This window comes from Excalfactoria chinensis, chromosome 7 (genome assembly GCF_039878825.1).
Source record: "Excalfactoria chinensis isolate bCotChi1 chromosome 7, bCotChi1.hap2, whole genome shotgun sequence".
Taxonomy (NCBI): domain Eukaryota; kingdom Metazoa; phylum Chordata; class Aves; order Galliformes; family Phasianidae; genus Excalfactoria; species Excalfactoria chinensis.
This window is the reverse complement of record NC_092831.1, coordinates 1,790,009-1,807,625: the sequence shown is the minus strand read 5'-3', so window position 1 is coordinate 1,807,625 and position 17,617 is coordinate 1,790,009. Positions and strand designations below refer to the sequence as shown.

Sequence of the window (17,617 nt, the reverse complement as noted above, 5' to 3'; positions counted from 1 at the left end):
AGATCGGGCCTTATGAAAAGTTTATCCTGATCTCATTGACTCTCACTTTGAGCAGCATTATGTGGGTTGTTTTTGCTGAACTAGTGCTAGTTATTCCCAGTGGGTTTTGCTTTTGGCATAAAATTTGCTTAATCTTTCAACAGAATCGAAAGAATGATGAAGCGTCTTACGAGAAGATGTTGAAGTTAAGAAGAGAGTTTAGCAGAGCCATAACAATTCTGGAGATGATTAAGAGGAGAGAGAAGACAAAACGCGAGTTACTGCATTTAACATTGGAAGTTGTAGAGAAAAGGTAAGCTTGCAAATGATGTCACTTATAACTCTAAGGTTTTACTTCTCATTAAATAGGTTTGAAAACAGCTCCTGTGATTTATTCCTGTATGGATGATCTTCTTTTGCACACATGCATGGCTGGAGGCATATATTACTTATGTAGACTTCAGAAGCTAAAACAGAAAGGTTTTTATGCAGCCTCTTTGCCTGTTCCTTATTCCTCTGATGTTTCCCAGTGGAAATGCACTATTTTAATTAACTTTTTTTTTTTTTAAGATACCATTTGGGTGATTATGGAGGTGAAATTCTCAATGAAGTGAAGCTTAACAGACCTGAAAAAGAGATGAGCACAACTGCATCCGTTCTTCATAATGGAAATCATCACAAAGTTCAAGAATGTAAAATTAAGGTAATCTTCCTTCTGCTTCAAGTCTCCTGTTGCCTGTACCCTGCAGGTGTTTGCGTTAGAAAATTGTCTAGCAGATTGATATGTTTGCTGTTTAGTTTAAATGTTTAGTTTCTTTCTCACCTAAGCTTTAAAAGAATTGGCCATCGCCCTCCAAACAAACAGCTTTGTGGTAGCCTTCATTTTCTCTTCTCACAGTTCTGTCCCTTTCATTGTAAGGTGATGTCAACATGAATGCTGTTTAGTGTGCAAAAGAACAACACTGAGATGGCCAAGCAGTGAATTGTTTTCCCATTGACAAGCGCTTAGAACACTGCCTTTTTCTTGTACTATTGTCCATGAGTACTGGTTAGCCCTCAGTGCAAAGACAGTCTGCTGATTTACAGCAAGAATGCTGGAGGATTCTAGGAGCTGTTTGGAATTAAGTGCTATAAATGCCCATCTGTAAAGCTAGGGAGTTGAAGCCCTTTTGAAGTTTGTATTTAGCACCTGCGACACCCAGTGGTCACTGGATGTGGTACAGATCCCTTCCCTTCCTCTGCTGGGAATTGTGCCTGCTGTTTCTCATCTCTGGTTTATGAAGCTGAACTGGAGTTAGTTTCAGTCAGGCAGCTACTGACAAGTGGTAATTTGGGGGAAGAATTAAAGAGTTTTTCAAAAAGCTTCTGTGGCTTTTACTCATTAATTGAAAATTTTGGAAGGGAAAGTAATCATTAATTGGAGAGCTTTGAAGCTGTAAAATGTCTGTGTTCGAATAACAGTTTAATTTTGCTGCAGTTGCTTACTTGCTTGCTGGAGAGGATTAATGTTAGCAAAATCTTAAAAATGAAATAAAAACATTGCAAAAGCTAGTAGCATGAGATCTTACAAGAAACACAAGCCATGTGAGAACTGGAGAACATAAAATGTTTCTTGTGAACAGATTTGAGCAATTAAGAAAACAGTAGCTTATTGGCATAGGAAACTGAGACCTCAGAAAGCAATTGGAATAGGCATTCCAATTACAGTATCCTGAGGGTGATGAAAAGAAAGGAACCTCTTAATGTAGTCACATAGCATGAAAGCTTTCAGTTTATTCGTAAACTTCTGCAAAGACAATTTGAAGTACGGTTTTGAGGTTTCCAGACGTTTTGAATAAATTTTGCAGTGTATCTGAAATTGTCAGCTAGTGCAGCATGTTGAGAGCCCTGGAAGATGAGCAGTCATGTTTGTCTAAGCCACGAGGTGAAGAAACTACATTAGTTACATGCTTTTATTTGTTGGAACTCTTCCTGTTTTTCACAAACAGCATCCTCATCATTCATCTCTAAAGGAGGAGATATCAGATGTTGTACGTCAGAAGAAGAAGTATCTGAAGAAACCGAAAATGGAGTGTGTGGTAACTGCTCAACAGCCCTCTGCTGAGCCCTTGCCTGTTATCAACAAGAGTGATATCAAGCAGTACGACTTCCACAGCTCAGATGAAGATGAGTTCCCGCAGGTAATAGTCCATTACAATTTCTTTTAGCCTACAGAAAGTGGAGAACTCAGCTATCTGGAATATGGACAAGATAGCTTGAAGTGGTGAATAACTGTGTTGGACAGTTGATCTGCATGCAAGACATTTGCAGAAGCTCTTTGAGTTTATTTCATCTTCCAAATCGTGTTTTGGAGAACTTTATATAAACTTTATATATGTAAAGTTTATATATTTATAAAATATATCAAATGCAAACTTGTATAAAAATATGCTTTTACCATATTAGTCAATTGGATACTATATATTATGTATTTTAATAACTGTATTATATGCATAAGACAGTTGGAAGAATAACTTTGCTTTCTGGCTTAGGTACCCTCACCGGTATCAGAAGCGGAAGAGGAAAATGATCCTGATGGACCTTGTGCTTTCAGGAGAAGAGCAGGATGCCAGTATTATGCTGTAAGGCTATCTGCTGTTGCATTTAGTGTGTTGGGTGTTCTTGTTTTGTTTTTGTTTTCATTGTCATACTGTCAGTGGAATAGTTCTTTTAGTCCCACTTTTGTTATGAAAACCTTGGCGATTTGGTGACTCCAAAGAAAATCTGAGTTTTTCTCAAGAATGTTTCTCCCTGTGCTGTTCCTCTGACTTCTAAAGGTACAAAGTATTGCCAGCAGCCTTGTTCAACCACTGTTTGAATGGGAGGACTCCCACCCCTTCCATACATTTCCCTTGGTTCTCCTAAAGCATCCTTTGTTCCCAGCTTGTGAAGCTCATGGGATGCTACTTGTCTTAGTTCTCAGATGTGGGTGTTGATTGGGGTTGGTTGTGAAAGCAAAGAGTCTTAGTCTGTTACAGATTTTTTTTGTGTAGTTAAACTGAATCTTTCTTTTGAATTATTGCAAGCTGATGATATGTTGGAAGAACATTACATTGCAATTGTAGCAGCGAGCAAAGGAGAAGGTCTCATTAAATGTCCATCATATTCTCAGATCCACTGATATTAAAACTTCATACTGAATATAGGTTTGTAGATGGGGAGCTGTTGTGTGTGGAGGACCAACAGAAGCAATGCGACATGTTGGGTCTGGTTTTACTTTGCTCGCTTTCTACCAGAGAGGTGAAGTTGCATGGCAAAATAAAGTTTGTGACTGTATAGTCTTTAAGGCTGCCTATAACTCACTGGAGAAGTAACTGAGTTGTTAGGTTGTCTGCTCCAGAAGCCCAGACATTCTTCCTGAGTACTCAGGTTAGAGCACAGGCATCTCCTACAAGTTGTGCTGAAAGTTGTTTGCACAACTCAAATGTGTGCTGGCATCTGCTTCTGTTCCTGCCACACAGGTGTTTTGCTATTGTGTTCACTCAGAGAATACTGCAAACTACTTCATGCTTTCAGGAATGTGCAAAATCATCTCTTTTATTCTTTACAGCCTCGTTTGGACCAAACTAATTCTTCCTATGAAAATTCAGAATTGGCAGAATTGGACAAACTGAGGTTCAGGCATTGCCTTACAACCCTTACAATTCCAAGAAGGTGTATAGGATTTGCAAGAAGACGAGTTGGCAGGGGTGGAAGGTACAGTTGCATTGTTTTCACTCTGTTTCCCTTCAAAGTATAAAAGCATGTGTATATGTAAGAGACATAAATAACATCCTTTCTTTTTCCATCTCTTAAAATCAGGGTTATAATGGACCGAATATCCACAGAACATGATCCTGTCTTGAGACAGATTGACCCGGAAATGCTGAATAGTTTTTCAAGCTCTTCCCAGACTTTAGACTTTTCTTCTAATTTTTCACGGACCAATGCTTCCAATAAACGTTGTGAAAACAGACTGTCCCTTTCTGAAATACTAAGCAATATCAGATCATGTCGACTGCAGTGTTTTCAGCCAAGGCTACTAAATCTACAGGACAGCGATAGCGAAGAATGTACCTCAAGGAAACCAGGGCAGACTGTGAATAATAAAAGAGTTTCTGCAGCATCTGTAGCTTTATTGAACACCAGCAAGAATGGCATATCAGGTAGGCAGAAGGATTTTAACTCTTACAGTACTTCAAATAGTAAGTTCTGGTGCTTTTGTTCTTGGGACTGGACTGAAACCATTTTAACTAAAGATGTGTAACTAAACCCAATGATACAAGGTAACTCTTAGGTATTTCTCAGAGATTTTAAGTTCTTCTGCTTTAATTGTAGTTTAGATGGGATCATGATAAAGTGGTGAAATTAAACATGTGAGATGTGAAGGAGGGATTCTGTTTGGCAGCAGTGCTTACATGTAGTTTATCAGCCTAACCTTGTTTAAGGAGTGCATAATGATGGGGATTTCCTTCTCCCCTAAGGTTGATGTCAAACTCCCACACTTAGTGCAGCTGTCTTTTACCGTTCAGTTTTGTGACCTGACAGCTCCAGATGAGCAGGATGGCAATTCACATATGCTTTAAGCTAAAAAATATTCAATAGAATCTTCACAAGACTATCAAATATATGCAATGCTGTTCTAACCTTTGTATGCCCTTTGTTGCTGGTTTGGATAGAGAATCACTTAACTTAGAATAAAAACTACCAGAAGTAAAAAACTGTTTAAAGTTTGCATTAGCAGTCTCAACTACAACTAATATATGAAGCAAGGGATTAATTTAAAGCAAGTGATTAAAATTGATGCTACTGAAAAAATGCATTATTCTTTAAAATGCTGGGTGGTTGGGGATGTGCCAGAAGAGATCTCTTACCAAGTATCAACAAGCATTTGAGTGTTTTCCCACTCTATTGTGTGCATACAGAACTTGGTATTGTAAAACAAGATAATTGGGTGGCACAATAGGCTGATTCTAAATCCCATAATTAACATGTGGATGTGGAAGGGGCCCATCTCTTTTAAAGCCAGTTGCTGCATAGCCATTGCAACCTTTATACTGTGCTCTCTTATGAAGAGATTTGCACAAGAATATTTTCTCTGCTGTATGAAGAGAATAGCCATAATGTGCCATGATCATATCTTGTATAATTCTTTTTGTGAGGAGCTTGAAAGGCTGAAGAGTTGCACCTGTAACAGAAAGGGACAGTTTTGTGTGATGGGATTATTGATAAGAATTAAGAGAAGCAGTGTTAAAGCAAATGCAGGTGACAGAAGGGAATTTGTCAAGGATGTGAAAGATGGTAATGAATGGCGGTTTATTTTGTATGATCCTGATGATCTCTGTGAGGACTGTTTAGATGTGAGCAGAGATTACTCAGCAGCTGGAGTACACTATGCAGGGAAATGTTTGGCTTAGGAAGACCTTTTTGTTTCCATATTCAGACGATGAAACAGATCCTGTAATTCTACTAAAGGGTCAGGTGCAGTAAAGCAACAGAAGTGTTTACTGTGTAACTGAGCCAAGAGGAGGCACTGCTGTTTTATACTTGCTACGTAGTGAGTAACGAGAGAGTTTTAGCAGGATGGGTCGGAGTGTGGTTGTGTGTGTAATAGACATAGGTACCACTGCTGCATTTGTTAAGGCAGATCTTCCTGGGAGATGGTTGTTCACTTCAGTTATTCATTTTTAAACTTACCTCCACATTACATTTTTACTTCTGTATTGATGAAGCAATTACTGCACTATTTCCCCAATGCCAGGCACTGTGCAAACAGAACCAAAGACTTCAAAACTGCATGGCGAGTTTTGTCATAAAGGTGCCTAATCAGTGTGTGAATAAAGAAGCTCAGTTCCAAGCTAAATTTTTCTCTTGCTTGTGCTCTAACAAGGGAGACAAGGTCCCTAAAACAATCTTATCGCTTCAGTCAGTTGTGTAAACTTTCAGCAGGTTTACATGCTGCACCTGGGAAGCAAATGTGGTCTCTTTGCCAAAGCCAGCTCTGGAAGGATTCTGTTTAATAAATGAGATAAGCTGATGATGAGGATAAGCAGTGTATGAGGGGGGTTACAAGGAACTTGTCAATGGTGCAACTTACTTTGGCAGAATAGTGCTTAGCTGGCTGGCTGAATTCCTAGACTGCAACTCGTCTTGTTTGTGGGACTGAAGTGAGAATTAGGCTGTAGGCAAAATCTCCAGCAATTTGCTGTACTCTGTGTCAGCTGCCAGTGCCTGGGAGCCACTCAGACAGCCGGCTGCTTAGTTACTGTGTCCATAGATACAAAAGACAACTGGAGATGATGGCGTTCTGAGGTACAGAATTCTGCGTATGGAGCAGGGGTTTACTTTTTAGAGGTATTCTGTTGAGAAATAAATACCGTGCAGGAGTAATTAGATTAATGGGGTACTGTTCTGGTGGGGCAGCCTGACTGATGATCTTTGATTAAAGCTCCTAAGAGCAATGACATCGTAACCTAGACCGAAGATGTCCAGGAGAGGAAACCACAAACTCTCACAGGGAGTTTTTGTAGTATTTTGTAGTGTTTCAGTATGCGCAGACTGTGGTTACATGGAGATACTAATATTTAGCAGTGCAAACTGAAATACTGGGCAATAGAAGCTTTAATGAAAAGTAGAATCATAGAATCATCATAGAATGGCCTGGGTTGAAAAGGACCATAGTGATCATCCAGTTTCAACTCCCCTGCCGTATGCAGGGCCACTAACCAGCATACCAGGCTGCCCAGAGCCACATCCAGCCTGGCCTTGAATGCCTGCAGGGATGGGGCATCCACAGAATGCTTGCACTTGGCCATGACCCTAAAGGCTGCCTTTGGAGCATTGTAAAAATTGGGCTTGTCTTTAGGAGCCATCAGTTGTTTGATTTGGCAAAATGAAAGGATGCTAGATGTGCTAATGAATGTCTGCTTTCGTCATAAGGTTAACGGCAGAGTTCAGTGTGACTGAGTAAATCCCTGCTGATAGGTACTGGCCTGACTGGAGCTGAGGTTTATGAATGCAAAAGCAATTAGGATGCTGCTACGCTGATCAGCCCTGTACCCTGCAGCTGTGTTCCATGGCTTCCTGGTCTGTGTCAAACAGGGAGGGGAGAGAGAGAGCATTTAACATGTAGGCCAGCCCTAAACTGAGTGATGGTCAGTTTGACTCAGCAACTTAGAGTTGAGATAAATGCCCCTGTACTGCAGACAAATAATAGCTGATTAGGGCTAAATGCATTTTAGGTATTTATTTGCATGAAATTGACTTGCTCTTGAACAGAAGGCATTACGGAATTTGGTGTCTTGGAACATAAAAATAGAATTACATACATACGTAACGTTCCATGATGCTGTTCTTGGCTCTGTTGCCTTTAGTAACAAAACACATTTTAGGAGACTGTTGTGAGGAAGCTTAACAGGTTTAGCTGACTGAACTTTGAGTTAAGAGCTTGTAGTAAGAGGGAAGAGGCTATGAGGGGATCTAAGTACAGCTAACTGGGGGGGAAAGCTTGATTTTTAGATTATGTTGGAAATAATGATAAAATCCCAAGAATTTAATAGGGTGAATAACGTAAGTCACTGAACATTTTAAGTGCTCTGCCAGCCTGGCTGACACTTGTGTTAATGGTGAAGCAGCAGAGAAGTAGTTTCCCATGTAATTTGTCAACAGTCAGTCTGCATTTTGGCTCTTACAACAGAATTTCAGCACAAGGGTGAGTACTTACAGCTAGGAAACAGAGGAGCCAGGCCCTGAAAGACAGCTCAATTAAATGTAATCGTTGTCTCACTGTCTCTTGGTGAGATGAATGATATTCCTGCAACATGCAGGTGTTGAAGATGGATGACAGTTTTGGTCTTTGAAGTATGTAGTTCAAAATACTGAAGTGTAGTTAATGGGAATCTTTGAAAAGTGAATTCTCTTTTTACTTGCTCCTGGGAGAACTTAGTTCCAGAGTTGCTTTGACTGCACAAAACTCAGGTTTAGCATTAAACACTTGCTGGTATTTTGACTTTATCATATTTGCAGTTCTTGAGGTAGGGAGGAATATTGGGAACGGCTTTTCTTGTCTCCACCATTCCCATACTGACTTGTTGGGTGTGTGATACTACTGGGATTGTGTTAACCAAGTTCTCATGAGTGATCAAAACCATTATGGCACTCAGCATTTTTTTAAAAGGAAATAGAGGTTGATAGGGAAAGTCCTGTTCAGGTCAGTCCCAAGCATTCCCTTTAGGAGGAAAAAGTATGAAGTTAGAAATTTTTCTATAAGCTTTTGCTTGAAGGTATTGAGAGAAAACTCCCAGGGACAGAAGTTGCTTAAAAAACATGGAATCTATGAATCCTTCTTTTAACACTGATTTAATTCATAACAGAACACAGTGAACAAATTTAGTTTGGCCTCTCTGTTGTGTAGCATTGTATGAAGATCTTTGCAAGCATCTGGCACAGTGTATGTTTTCACCCACTGGTTATCCAGCACTGGCCCATTCTTGTATCTGTGATGTGGTTGCTCTGTGCAGACCTGTTTAACGCTGGCTTCCCTTTCCTTTTGTAGTAACAGGGGGTATCACAGAAGAACAATTTCAGACACATCAACAGCAGTTAGTTCAAATGCAGAGGCAACAACTTGCCCAGCTTCAACAGAAACAACAATCTCAGCATTCCTCGCAACAGACACATCCAAAAGCACAGGTACTGTACCTGACATTGTCATATGTTCCTGTCTTCCTTTTTGCTTGCTGTGATTTTTATCTCTGTTATAAGTTAAATATCATAGAATCACAGAATGGCCTGGGTTGAAAAGGCCCACAGTGCTCATCCAGTTCTAACCCCCTGCTGTGTGCAGGGTCGCCAACCAGCAGACCAGGCTGCCCAGAGCCACATCCAGCCTGGCCTTGAATGCCTGCAGGGATGGACAGGGCATCTGCAGCCTCTCTGGGCAGCTGTTCCAGTGCATCACCATTCTCAGAGTACAGAACTTCCCCCTGACATCCAGCCTAAATCTGCCCTCCTTCAGTTTAACCATTTCCCCTTGTCCTGCTGTTATCTACCCTTACAAAGAATTGACCCTCCTGTTTATAGGCTCCTTTTAGGTACATAAAGGATGCAATTAGGTCACCCTGCAAGCCTTCTTTTCTCCAGGCTGAATGATGAGAGTGTGTGTACATCCAGAATTCAGTAGGCGATTATGCTTTGGAATGAATTACTCCATGAGAATGAATGTGCTGTGAATGCTGAGAATTCTGTAGATTTAGGTTAGTGTGTATTTTCTGTTCAGGGACAGAGGAGACAGCTTAGGCCGTAGTAACCATCCTGGAGGAAACTTCTCAAACACATTAACAAATGTTGTTCTTCACGTTGTACTTGTATAATTATAAATAACAAATACTTTTTTATTCCCCCAGGGCTCCAGCACCTCTGACTGTATGTCAAAAACACTTGATTCAGCCAGTGCCCACTTTGCTGCATCCGCAGTGGTCAGTGCGCCTGCTCCTGGTCGCAGTGAGGCAACGAAGGAACAAACCCCCAGCCACAACAACATTAATGGTGTTGTCCAGCCTTCAGGTGATGATTTCTTAAAACTCGTGGTCTTGTGCAGAGCAGAGAATGTGCCAAATGATCTTATTTCATTTCTCCCAAGTCCTGTATTTCAGTGTATTTTACTGTTACTGAAGGTTTTAAATGTCACACATCTTTGTGCTGTGGCATGTGCATCAGTTTGGTAATAAAACCTGTCAATGCTCTTTGACCCTTGGAAGAATGTTCTTCATTTTCTCTTATAGGCTTTACCCTCTAATAATCTTTTGTGATCAGAGCGATACTTGATAGTGTTTTAAGGTTCCTCCCAAATTCAAGCACAAGTACATAAGTTCATAAGTTGCTATTCACTGCCTTGCTCCCGAGCTCTGTTTTTGACCCTCCCTGGCAGGAGGCAGCAATGCCAGCCGTGCTGGTGCAGTTGCTGTGTTACTGAGAGAAATGGTCTTTGAAACTTGACTTATAAAAGGCTTTTATAGTAATTTGTTGTTTTAATAGCTGATGGTGTGATTAGTTTTATAGACTTTCTGCTAGGCTGGGTTAATGGTGAAATAAGTAGGGGGGGGGGGGGGGGGAACAGTGCAACACAGCTGAATAAAATCAATATAGTGGAACTGATCCAGTAAAGAAAAGGGCAACTGTGTATAACTTGCTGAAATATCAGATCTGAGAGTGTAATGTTTTGAGGGATACAGGATCAGGTGTATGTGTGTACCATGTATCAGCACGATAGCCTTACAGTTGATGAAAAATATTGCAGACATGCATATAAAATTAGATTTGTGTTACTGTTCCAAGGCTGTAGATGTCAGTGATGCAAAACAGCCATTCCAGCTTCAGATAGGAAGATTTAAATTAGGACATATTGACATATTGACTAAACCCAGCTTTTTGCAGGAATAGGGGAAAATGTTCTTAAATCCAGTTTTCTTAAAATTCCATCAGTGAATAGGAAGAGGAATCCTGAGAGCCACCGGTTTGAATATGCACTGTGCTTGATTGTAGCATTTGAGTACAGACTGCACTGCTTTGTAAGCTGGGGGGGGGTCCTGTACCCCTCACTCTGTTGCCTTGAGGACCCCAGCAACTTGTGGTGTTGCCAGTCTGATAAGGGAGGAGGTGATTCAAAACATCAGGACTTGGCTTCTCACTCAGTCTCTATAGTTGCCTGGCTGAGCTGTGTCCCCATCTGATGTACTTTTATGGAGAATGTTGAACTTTAAGGCTCCTAAATAGAGGTGCATAAAGCTGGAAAATATGAAAGTTCCTTGACACTACAGACTCTTCCACCTTCTGATGTCTTTGTGAATGAAGCAAACAAAACCAAACACTTTTAAAATACTCCTTAGTTTGACTGGAAAGAATTCTAAGACTTTTCATCTGTTTGAATCCTCAAAGCAGTTAACACAGGGATGATTCCAGTGTCTCATACACTTAAATCATTACTATTGAGATTTAACCTTTTGTCTTTAAATCTAAATGGCATGTTTTTTAATTAATGACATTTGCTTTGCAACAGGAACCTCCAGAACGTTGTACTCCACCAACATGGCTTTATCATCCAGCCCAGGGATTTCAGCTGTACAGCTTGTAAGGACAGTTGGCCACACCACCACAAACCACTTAATTCCAGCGTTGTGCACAAGCAGCCCTCAAACACTTCCCATGAACAATTCTTGCCTGACTAACGCAGTGCACCTCAACAATGTCAGCGTTGTTTCTCCAGTCAATGTGCATATTAATACAAGGACTTCAGCACCATCGCCAACAGCCTTAAAACTTGCCACAGTTGCTGCCAGTATGGACAGAGTGCCAAAGGTAACTCCTAGCAGTGCCATCAGCAGTATAGCAAGGTAAGCGCAGTGCAAGTTAGAGCACAGATTCCAGTTAAAACTGCTGCCAATTTGGAGCACACTAGTTTTGGTGATCTTCCATTGTGTTTAAGTGGCTTCATTCTAACCATTTTCATTTGTCCCTTCTCATTCAGCGCTTGCCAAGTAGATTCTTTCAAACTCTCCACGTATTCTCTCTGCAGCTATACGTACCCATAATGTAAGATGCAGGCTGGCATATCTATTTTATACATACATGTGTGTACGTGTTCTGAATTCAAAACAGAAAACAGATATAAGCCAGTCTGTCTCTTACTACATATGCCTTTATAATGTGTAATTATTTTCATTTACGAGTACTTAGCCATTACTTAGTGTTCCACAGGAGTGGCAGTGGTTTGTAGTTGCTTATGGTTTTGAAAATGACAGCATTTGGGCTCTGTTTTAAAGGTCTCTGCTGGATTGTATGATGCTTTGAAAGCGAAAAAGAAATACTTGTCTATAGGTTAAGAAAGCAGAAAAAGAGCATTAGCTTTATCCATTATGGATTATTTCATGACATTTCCGGAGATGTTAAAAAGAGTTTTTGAGATGGAGAACCACATGTATAGTACAGTCCCTGTGCAGAGAGTGGAAAAGCTGTTTTTAAATTAGCAATTGCATTTAAAGCGTACTCCTGTATCATTAGTGCCTTCAGCTCTTGTTTCCATCGAGTCACAGGGGTGTTTCAAGTCAAGTCAGCATATGCCTGCAAAAGAACCATCTTAGCTGAATAGACCTAAGGCTCCTCTACAGGGAATGGTAATAAAGTCAGAAAGAAATTAGAATTTTTTTGTGCTAGTGCTGAAACTGAACTGGAAAAAAATAATTCACAAATGGAATAATTGGTAGCTGTTGCACAAGTCTTAATGGCATATTGTGACTCTGTTCCTTCAGGAGATTTCTTATTATTATCCGTAATTTGGGCTGGTAATTTATAGTTAAATGCATTGAAGTTGGGCCATCTCTGCTAATACTCTTGTAGATGAAACTGCAATGTTAGTGGGGTAAAAGCCATTCTTAAACCACACCAGTATTTTAGTTTTAAATGGTCTGTTTCTATCTAGTGTGTGTGTTAAGGTTTGTCCTTAGCCATGTAAGGCACAGAGCCTGTAAGAAATCACTGAAATTGCATAAGGAAATATCTGTGTTCTACCTGTAATTGTGGAATGCTTCTTTTGTTGCAGAGAGAACCATGAACCAGAACGGCTGGGTTTAAACGGCATAGCAGAGACAACAGTAGCAATGGAAGTGACATAACCTCAAATCAGTGTCTCAACCTGTGCTAACGGTGTAGTCATTTATATTCCAACCGAATGCAAAACACAGCACTCTGTGGATCACAGAGAACTAAAATGGACCTAAATGGACTATCCTTATATCGTGTATTAAGTCGATATATAATGTAAATTTTGTAAAATTGGGAGAATCACTACCTTGTAAAATAGTTTATTTGTATCATCAATATTATTTCTGTTACTTGAATAGTAGATATTCATCATCATGCTTTTGCACTTGAATTTGCAACTGAATGGATTAAAAAATAATTCTTTAATGGGATCATGAGCATGAAATGGGATCCTGCATCACTTGTTTTAACTATTTATTTTGCCATGTTTACATTTTGTATCTTGTACAAATAAATCCAACTTTGTGTCTAAAAAAAGAAGTTAAAGATTCATAGCTAGGAGACAAAATTCTTGTAATTTTTTTCTAAAGGAAATGTAAAGTTTTCACTTGGTTCATTTTGTTTCACAATTTGACTAGATGGACTTTTTGGTAAATACTTTAGTGGCATTTCACTGTCAAATATGAAGTTCAAGGCAAAATAGTATTTTCTATTACTGTGCAGGGGAAAGGGATGGATCGATACATGCAAATTTAATGTAGTAACTCACTTTTCCATATATTTTGAATGTATATTTCTATTTATAATACCAGTTTATAAAAAATAATTACACAGGAAAGAAAAAAAAAAAAGCTGACTAGGAAAATTATGCATCTGACACATAGAAAATTGTGCAGATAAGAGAAAATTTTCAACCGATGACATTTTATCCGAAGACTGCATATTTTAACCGGCTTTAAAACTGTAACACACCACGTAAAGGACATTTTACCAGGTATGTATTGCATTATATATCATTGCAATAATTATTGGATGTCTAGATATCGAGCCATCCCAGGTGGTGGGGGGGAGGGAGGGTTGTGGCAAGATCGTCTTTTCAATTTTGGAGAGTTTTCCTGTGGCTACAAGGCAAGTAACGGGTTGGAAAAAGTCTGACTGTAAGCGTTGGACACCTTCGTAGTGTAGTGTTTTAGTGACTTTTTTTATACGGTTCTTGTAAATTAGATACGTGTAGTGGTGTTTCCGAATGTTTGTTTATGCACTAGTTCAGACAACTTTCCCTGTTACTTGTTCTTGATAAGTGAAAACTGCAGGGAAATAAAAATACATATCAAAACATGGACACGTTGCTTATGTGTTTATTTCATGCAAAGTGTAAGTTTCAGACAGTGTTAATGGTCTTTTGATGATGACTTTGGCTGTGGTGCACGTATTTAATTCAGCAGAAGGTTTCAGTGTGTGTGATTATGTCTTGTTTAAAGTGTGCGGTAGGGCAGGATCGTCCTGCAGTTGGAACCCGAGACTTGGAAGTAATCAGGGTAAGGAACTTTGGCTTGTTTTGCCAAAGGAACCTCAGAGGGTGGAACAGGTTGCCCAAGGACGCTGTGGATGCCCCATCCCTGCAGGCATTCAAGGCCAGGCTGGATGTGGCTCTGGGCAGCCTGGGCTGCTGGTTGGTGACCTGCACACAGCAGGGGGTTGGAACCAGATGGTCACTGTGGTTGTTTTCAACCCAGGCCATTCTGTGAGTCGGTGAACTGTCACCCTTGTCAAGGCTGATACAGACACGTGCTCTTTTCCCAAGGGCTGTTGTTAGTTGGACTGCAGTTAACATTGCAGTTTAGCATTTTTGCTTTCTTGAGAGCATCTAAAAGAATGATTCATGCATCTCTATTTAAAAAACAAAGTAGAGGTATGATTTTTGCTATCTGTCACACAGTCAGTACTTTCTTCCTCTTAAATGATTGCATGAAGTGCTTCTTTTAGTTTGCATTGCCTTTAAACATGTTTCATCTTCTGACAGTTAGAAATCCTGGCAGTTAAACACTTGCAGAGCTGTGAATGTGGGGAGTTTGTCAGAAATTCAGATGTCTAATATTACATTTATTTATTTTGTTTAACTGTCGCTTTATTTTCTCTTCACTATCAAGTCCACAGAGAGAGAGAGAGAGAACATCAGAGTGTGTCCATGGGATTACATGGAGGAACTCCATACACATCGGTGTTCCTGCCTTGATCGGGCAAAGCACGAGGGCAGGTTTGGGGTCCTCAGCACAAGGAGAGGCACAAGCTAAGTACAAGTGGTTGAGTAAAAATGGGAAGTAATTTCTTCTGCAGATGGAAAGCTGTGTTCTTAGCAAATGAGCTCTCCTGAGCTCTGTAGTATACACTCATCCCACTGCAAATGGAGATTGTTTTGGTGGTAAATGGGACTAAAAATATGCTTAGGATTGCCATGTGTCTGTGACTTCACATAGCCTAACCCTCATCCGATGGCTGGAAAAAGCCTTTAGCCAGCACTTTAACTTTTAGTAGATACTGGAAGAATTTGAGGTGGGGGAAAAGGATTTCATAAGCTCAAAAGGTGAGTGTGCCTTGTGTTGAGTGACTTCCATTCTAAGTATTAGCACTGACGTGGCTTTACGATAAATCATAACTCTTAAGGGTCCTTGTAAGAATTTCTAGTCCTCAGTTGTGGGCCTGAAGTGTCAGAAAGGGAGGATGATGGGCAATGCTGTGTTCTATAGAAACCGTGCTCAGGTAAGATTATTTGTTTTGGTTTATCTATAGCAATTTATATTGGGCTTCAAGTGTGACATGCTGATTTTTTCTTACAAATGTCAGATATTATAAAACAATGATTCTTTAGGTTTGTTGAATGCTTTTCATCTGTTTGTGAGCTATTGAATTTTGATATCTCCTTAACTGTAGGCATTGCCATTTTGAATATTCGCCGTTTAAGCCAAGCAATGATTGCTCTAGCAGAGGGGTAGGAAAATGCGCTCAGGTGGAGTCAAAGTAGATTTCAGTCTGTTAGTATTTGGCTTCAGTGCTTGATATTTGAAGCTGAGAAGCTCCAGAGGTCCTGTTTTGTCTCCTGGGCTGTGTCTGTAGGAGCCTTGCAGTTGCTGGCAAACCTCATGAAGGAAGTGGTGTGCTCACAGCCAGTCAGGCTCTCGGTTTCCAGCACCTCTCAGTCCTTTAGGATAAAGTGTCCTGGTTGAAATTCACTCCTTCAAACAAAAAGGCTCTCCAGGCTGCAGCAAACAAGCTTTGTACAGGCTAGTCATGTCAATGGACTTCCTCCATTTGACTTCAGAGGAAGAGTCTCAAATCTCAGTTCTCTACTTGTTCTTCTGTTTTTAGGTTTCACTGTATTCAGACTTAGAGATGGAGAATTGCCTTCGTGAGTTAAACGGCGTCTTTGTCTTCATAGTAAACTGTTACTCAGAAGAGAGGGATGGGGGAAAAATGGAAAGAGATCTCTGAACGGTTAGAGGAAATGTTTCCTGTGTAGCAGCGGACCAAGCAGTAAGAGTTGGATTAGCTCTTAGGATCCCAATGTTTACATTTGAACAAGGGCCGTGGAGGGGGAATTGTTTTCTTTTCTGGTGCAGCCATTGGAAACGTTCAGTGTGGGCAGTTTCAGTCCGTGAGCCAGAGCAATGCTGCATCGGCTTAGCAGTGGAGCTCCACCATGGAACCACTTGGACCTGGGAAGCTCACTAAAGCAGACAGTTGATTTGCAGGGGGGTTCTTGGGCTAAGGGCAGGGTTGAGATGGTAGGGGCAAAGGATGGGCAGGCAGCAGTGTGGGGGGCACATCCCTGGTGGCTGCTGTGCATTGCAGTGCATCATGCTGTTAACTGCATTACCAGGGCTTGCCACTCTGGGCGATCTGTTGCTTCTTAACAGAGCTCATGTTGCAGACGCCCAGTTACGCTGCTGCAATGCAAACCTAGTGAACTTTGCCAACCTAACAGCTATTTGTGCAATGCTATAAGTGCGTGTAATGGCAGCATTTCTCTTGAGAGTCAGTGTAATGTGAGAATATGTATGAAATGGGAATCTATTTGGGTAAATATTCTACAAGGCTTTACTTAAATGACCAGAAGGTGAATGTAAAGATGTAATTTGGAGAGAAATGAAATGAATCTTATATTCTGTTTGGTAAAGTCCTTTGGCTGAGAATGTGACAAGTCCAAAAAGGGCTGCAGTACTTAAACTGCTCTATCACTGTAAGCATGCAGCTTGAGAAGTGTACTTATTTTGTGCCTTATGTTCCTGCTAGGGAACACGGAGCCTTCTTAGAGGAGTGGATGGGAAACATGGATGAAAAGACATGACTGCCCACAATATCCCATGCAGGAAATGGGGAGGTGGCTGGAGCCTCCTTTGTGGCAGAACAGCTTTTCCCCTGCACACTCAGTAGGCTGCTTGGTTTCCAAAGATAGGATTGTTTCTGTGACTAAGACCAGGAAAATCTGTTTAGTCCAATCTTGTTTCGATCCATTACACACTGATTTAACTCTAATACAAATGTAATTACACCGGGAGGATAAAGTAGAAAGATCAATTAGAGAACAAGGAGTAAATGAAGGGAGGAGGCAATTAAGAGTACAGCAGCTAAGAGGAATATGGGAGCAGAACAGATAGATCAGCCTAAATACTGTGTCTGACTGGAGTGCACAGCCACCTGCTGCCACTCAGAGCTCTGACAAATAAGACTGGCTGCAGCATTATACCTGTTATGCCTCTCGTTCTGGCTAAGTCTTATCTATTCAGGATTGCATGTGGAAAAAATAATAAGAAACTAATTCCAACCAGTGGAACTCTAGTAAGGATAGCAAAAAGTCACTGGGTTGACAGTCAGCTGACCAGGACTGGGCACAGCTGATAGTCACACATTCCAAACCTCGGCAGCAATTCAGACTTGCTGTTGATGGAGATGCTGGTGGTGACTCTGGCAGCAAGGCCGTGCTGCAGCAGCCCCATATGCCCTGCCTTCCCCCTGGGGACAGGCTGGTGGCAGCGAGCTGTGAGCTGATGGCAGCCTGGTGCTGGCTTTCCCACCATGGCTGCGA

The 17,617-nt window shown here is 40.8% G+C and overlaps 1 protein-coding gene across 2 annotated transcripts in view; it reads left to right on the top strand.

Annotated features, from left to right (window-relative positions):
- EPC2 (enhancer of polycomb homolog 2) overlaps positions 1–13,849 on the top strand; it is a 36,627-nt gene extending 22,778 nt beyond the window's left edge. For both annotated transcript variants that reach the window (XM_072341694.1, XM_072341695.1), the window contains exons 5-14: positions 144–292; positions 550–682; positions 1,968–2,159; positions 2,511–2,600; positions 3,569–3,714; positions 3,820–4,163; positions 8,552–8,688; positions 9,402–9,561; positions 11,054–11,387; positions 12,593–13,849. In XM_072341694.1, the coding sequence (XP_072197795.1) occupies positions 144–292; positions 550–682; positions 1,968–2,159; positions 2,511–2,600; positions 3,569–3,714; positions 3,820–4,163; positions 8,552–8,688; positions 9,402–9,561; positions 11,054–11,387; positions 12,593–12,665 (1,758 nt within the window). In that variant the 3' untranslated portion in view covers positions 12,666–13,849. The remainder of the gene's footprint in view (positions 1–143; positions 293–549; positions 683–1,967; positions 2,160–2,510; positions 2,601–3,568; positions 3,715–3,819; positions 4,164–8,551; positions 8,689–9,401; positions 9,562–11,053; positions 11,388–12,592) is intronic.
- The last annotated feature ends 3,768 nt before the right edge of the window (positions 13,850–17,617 follow it).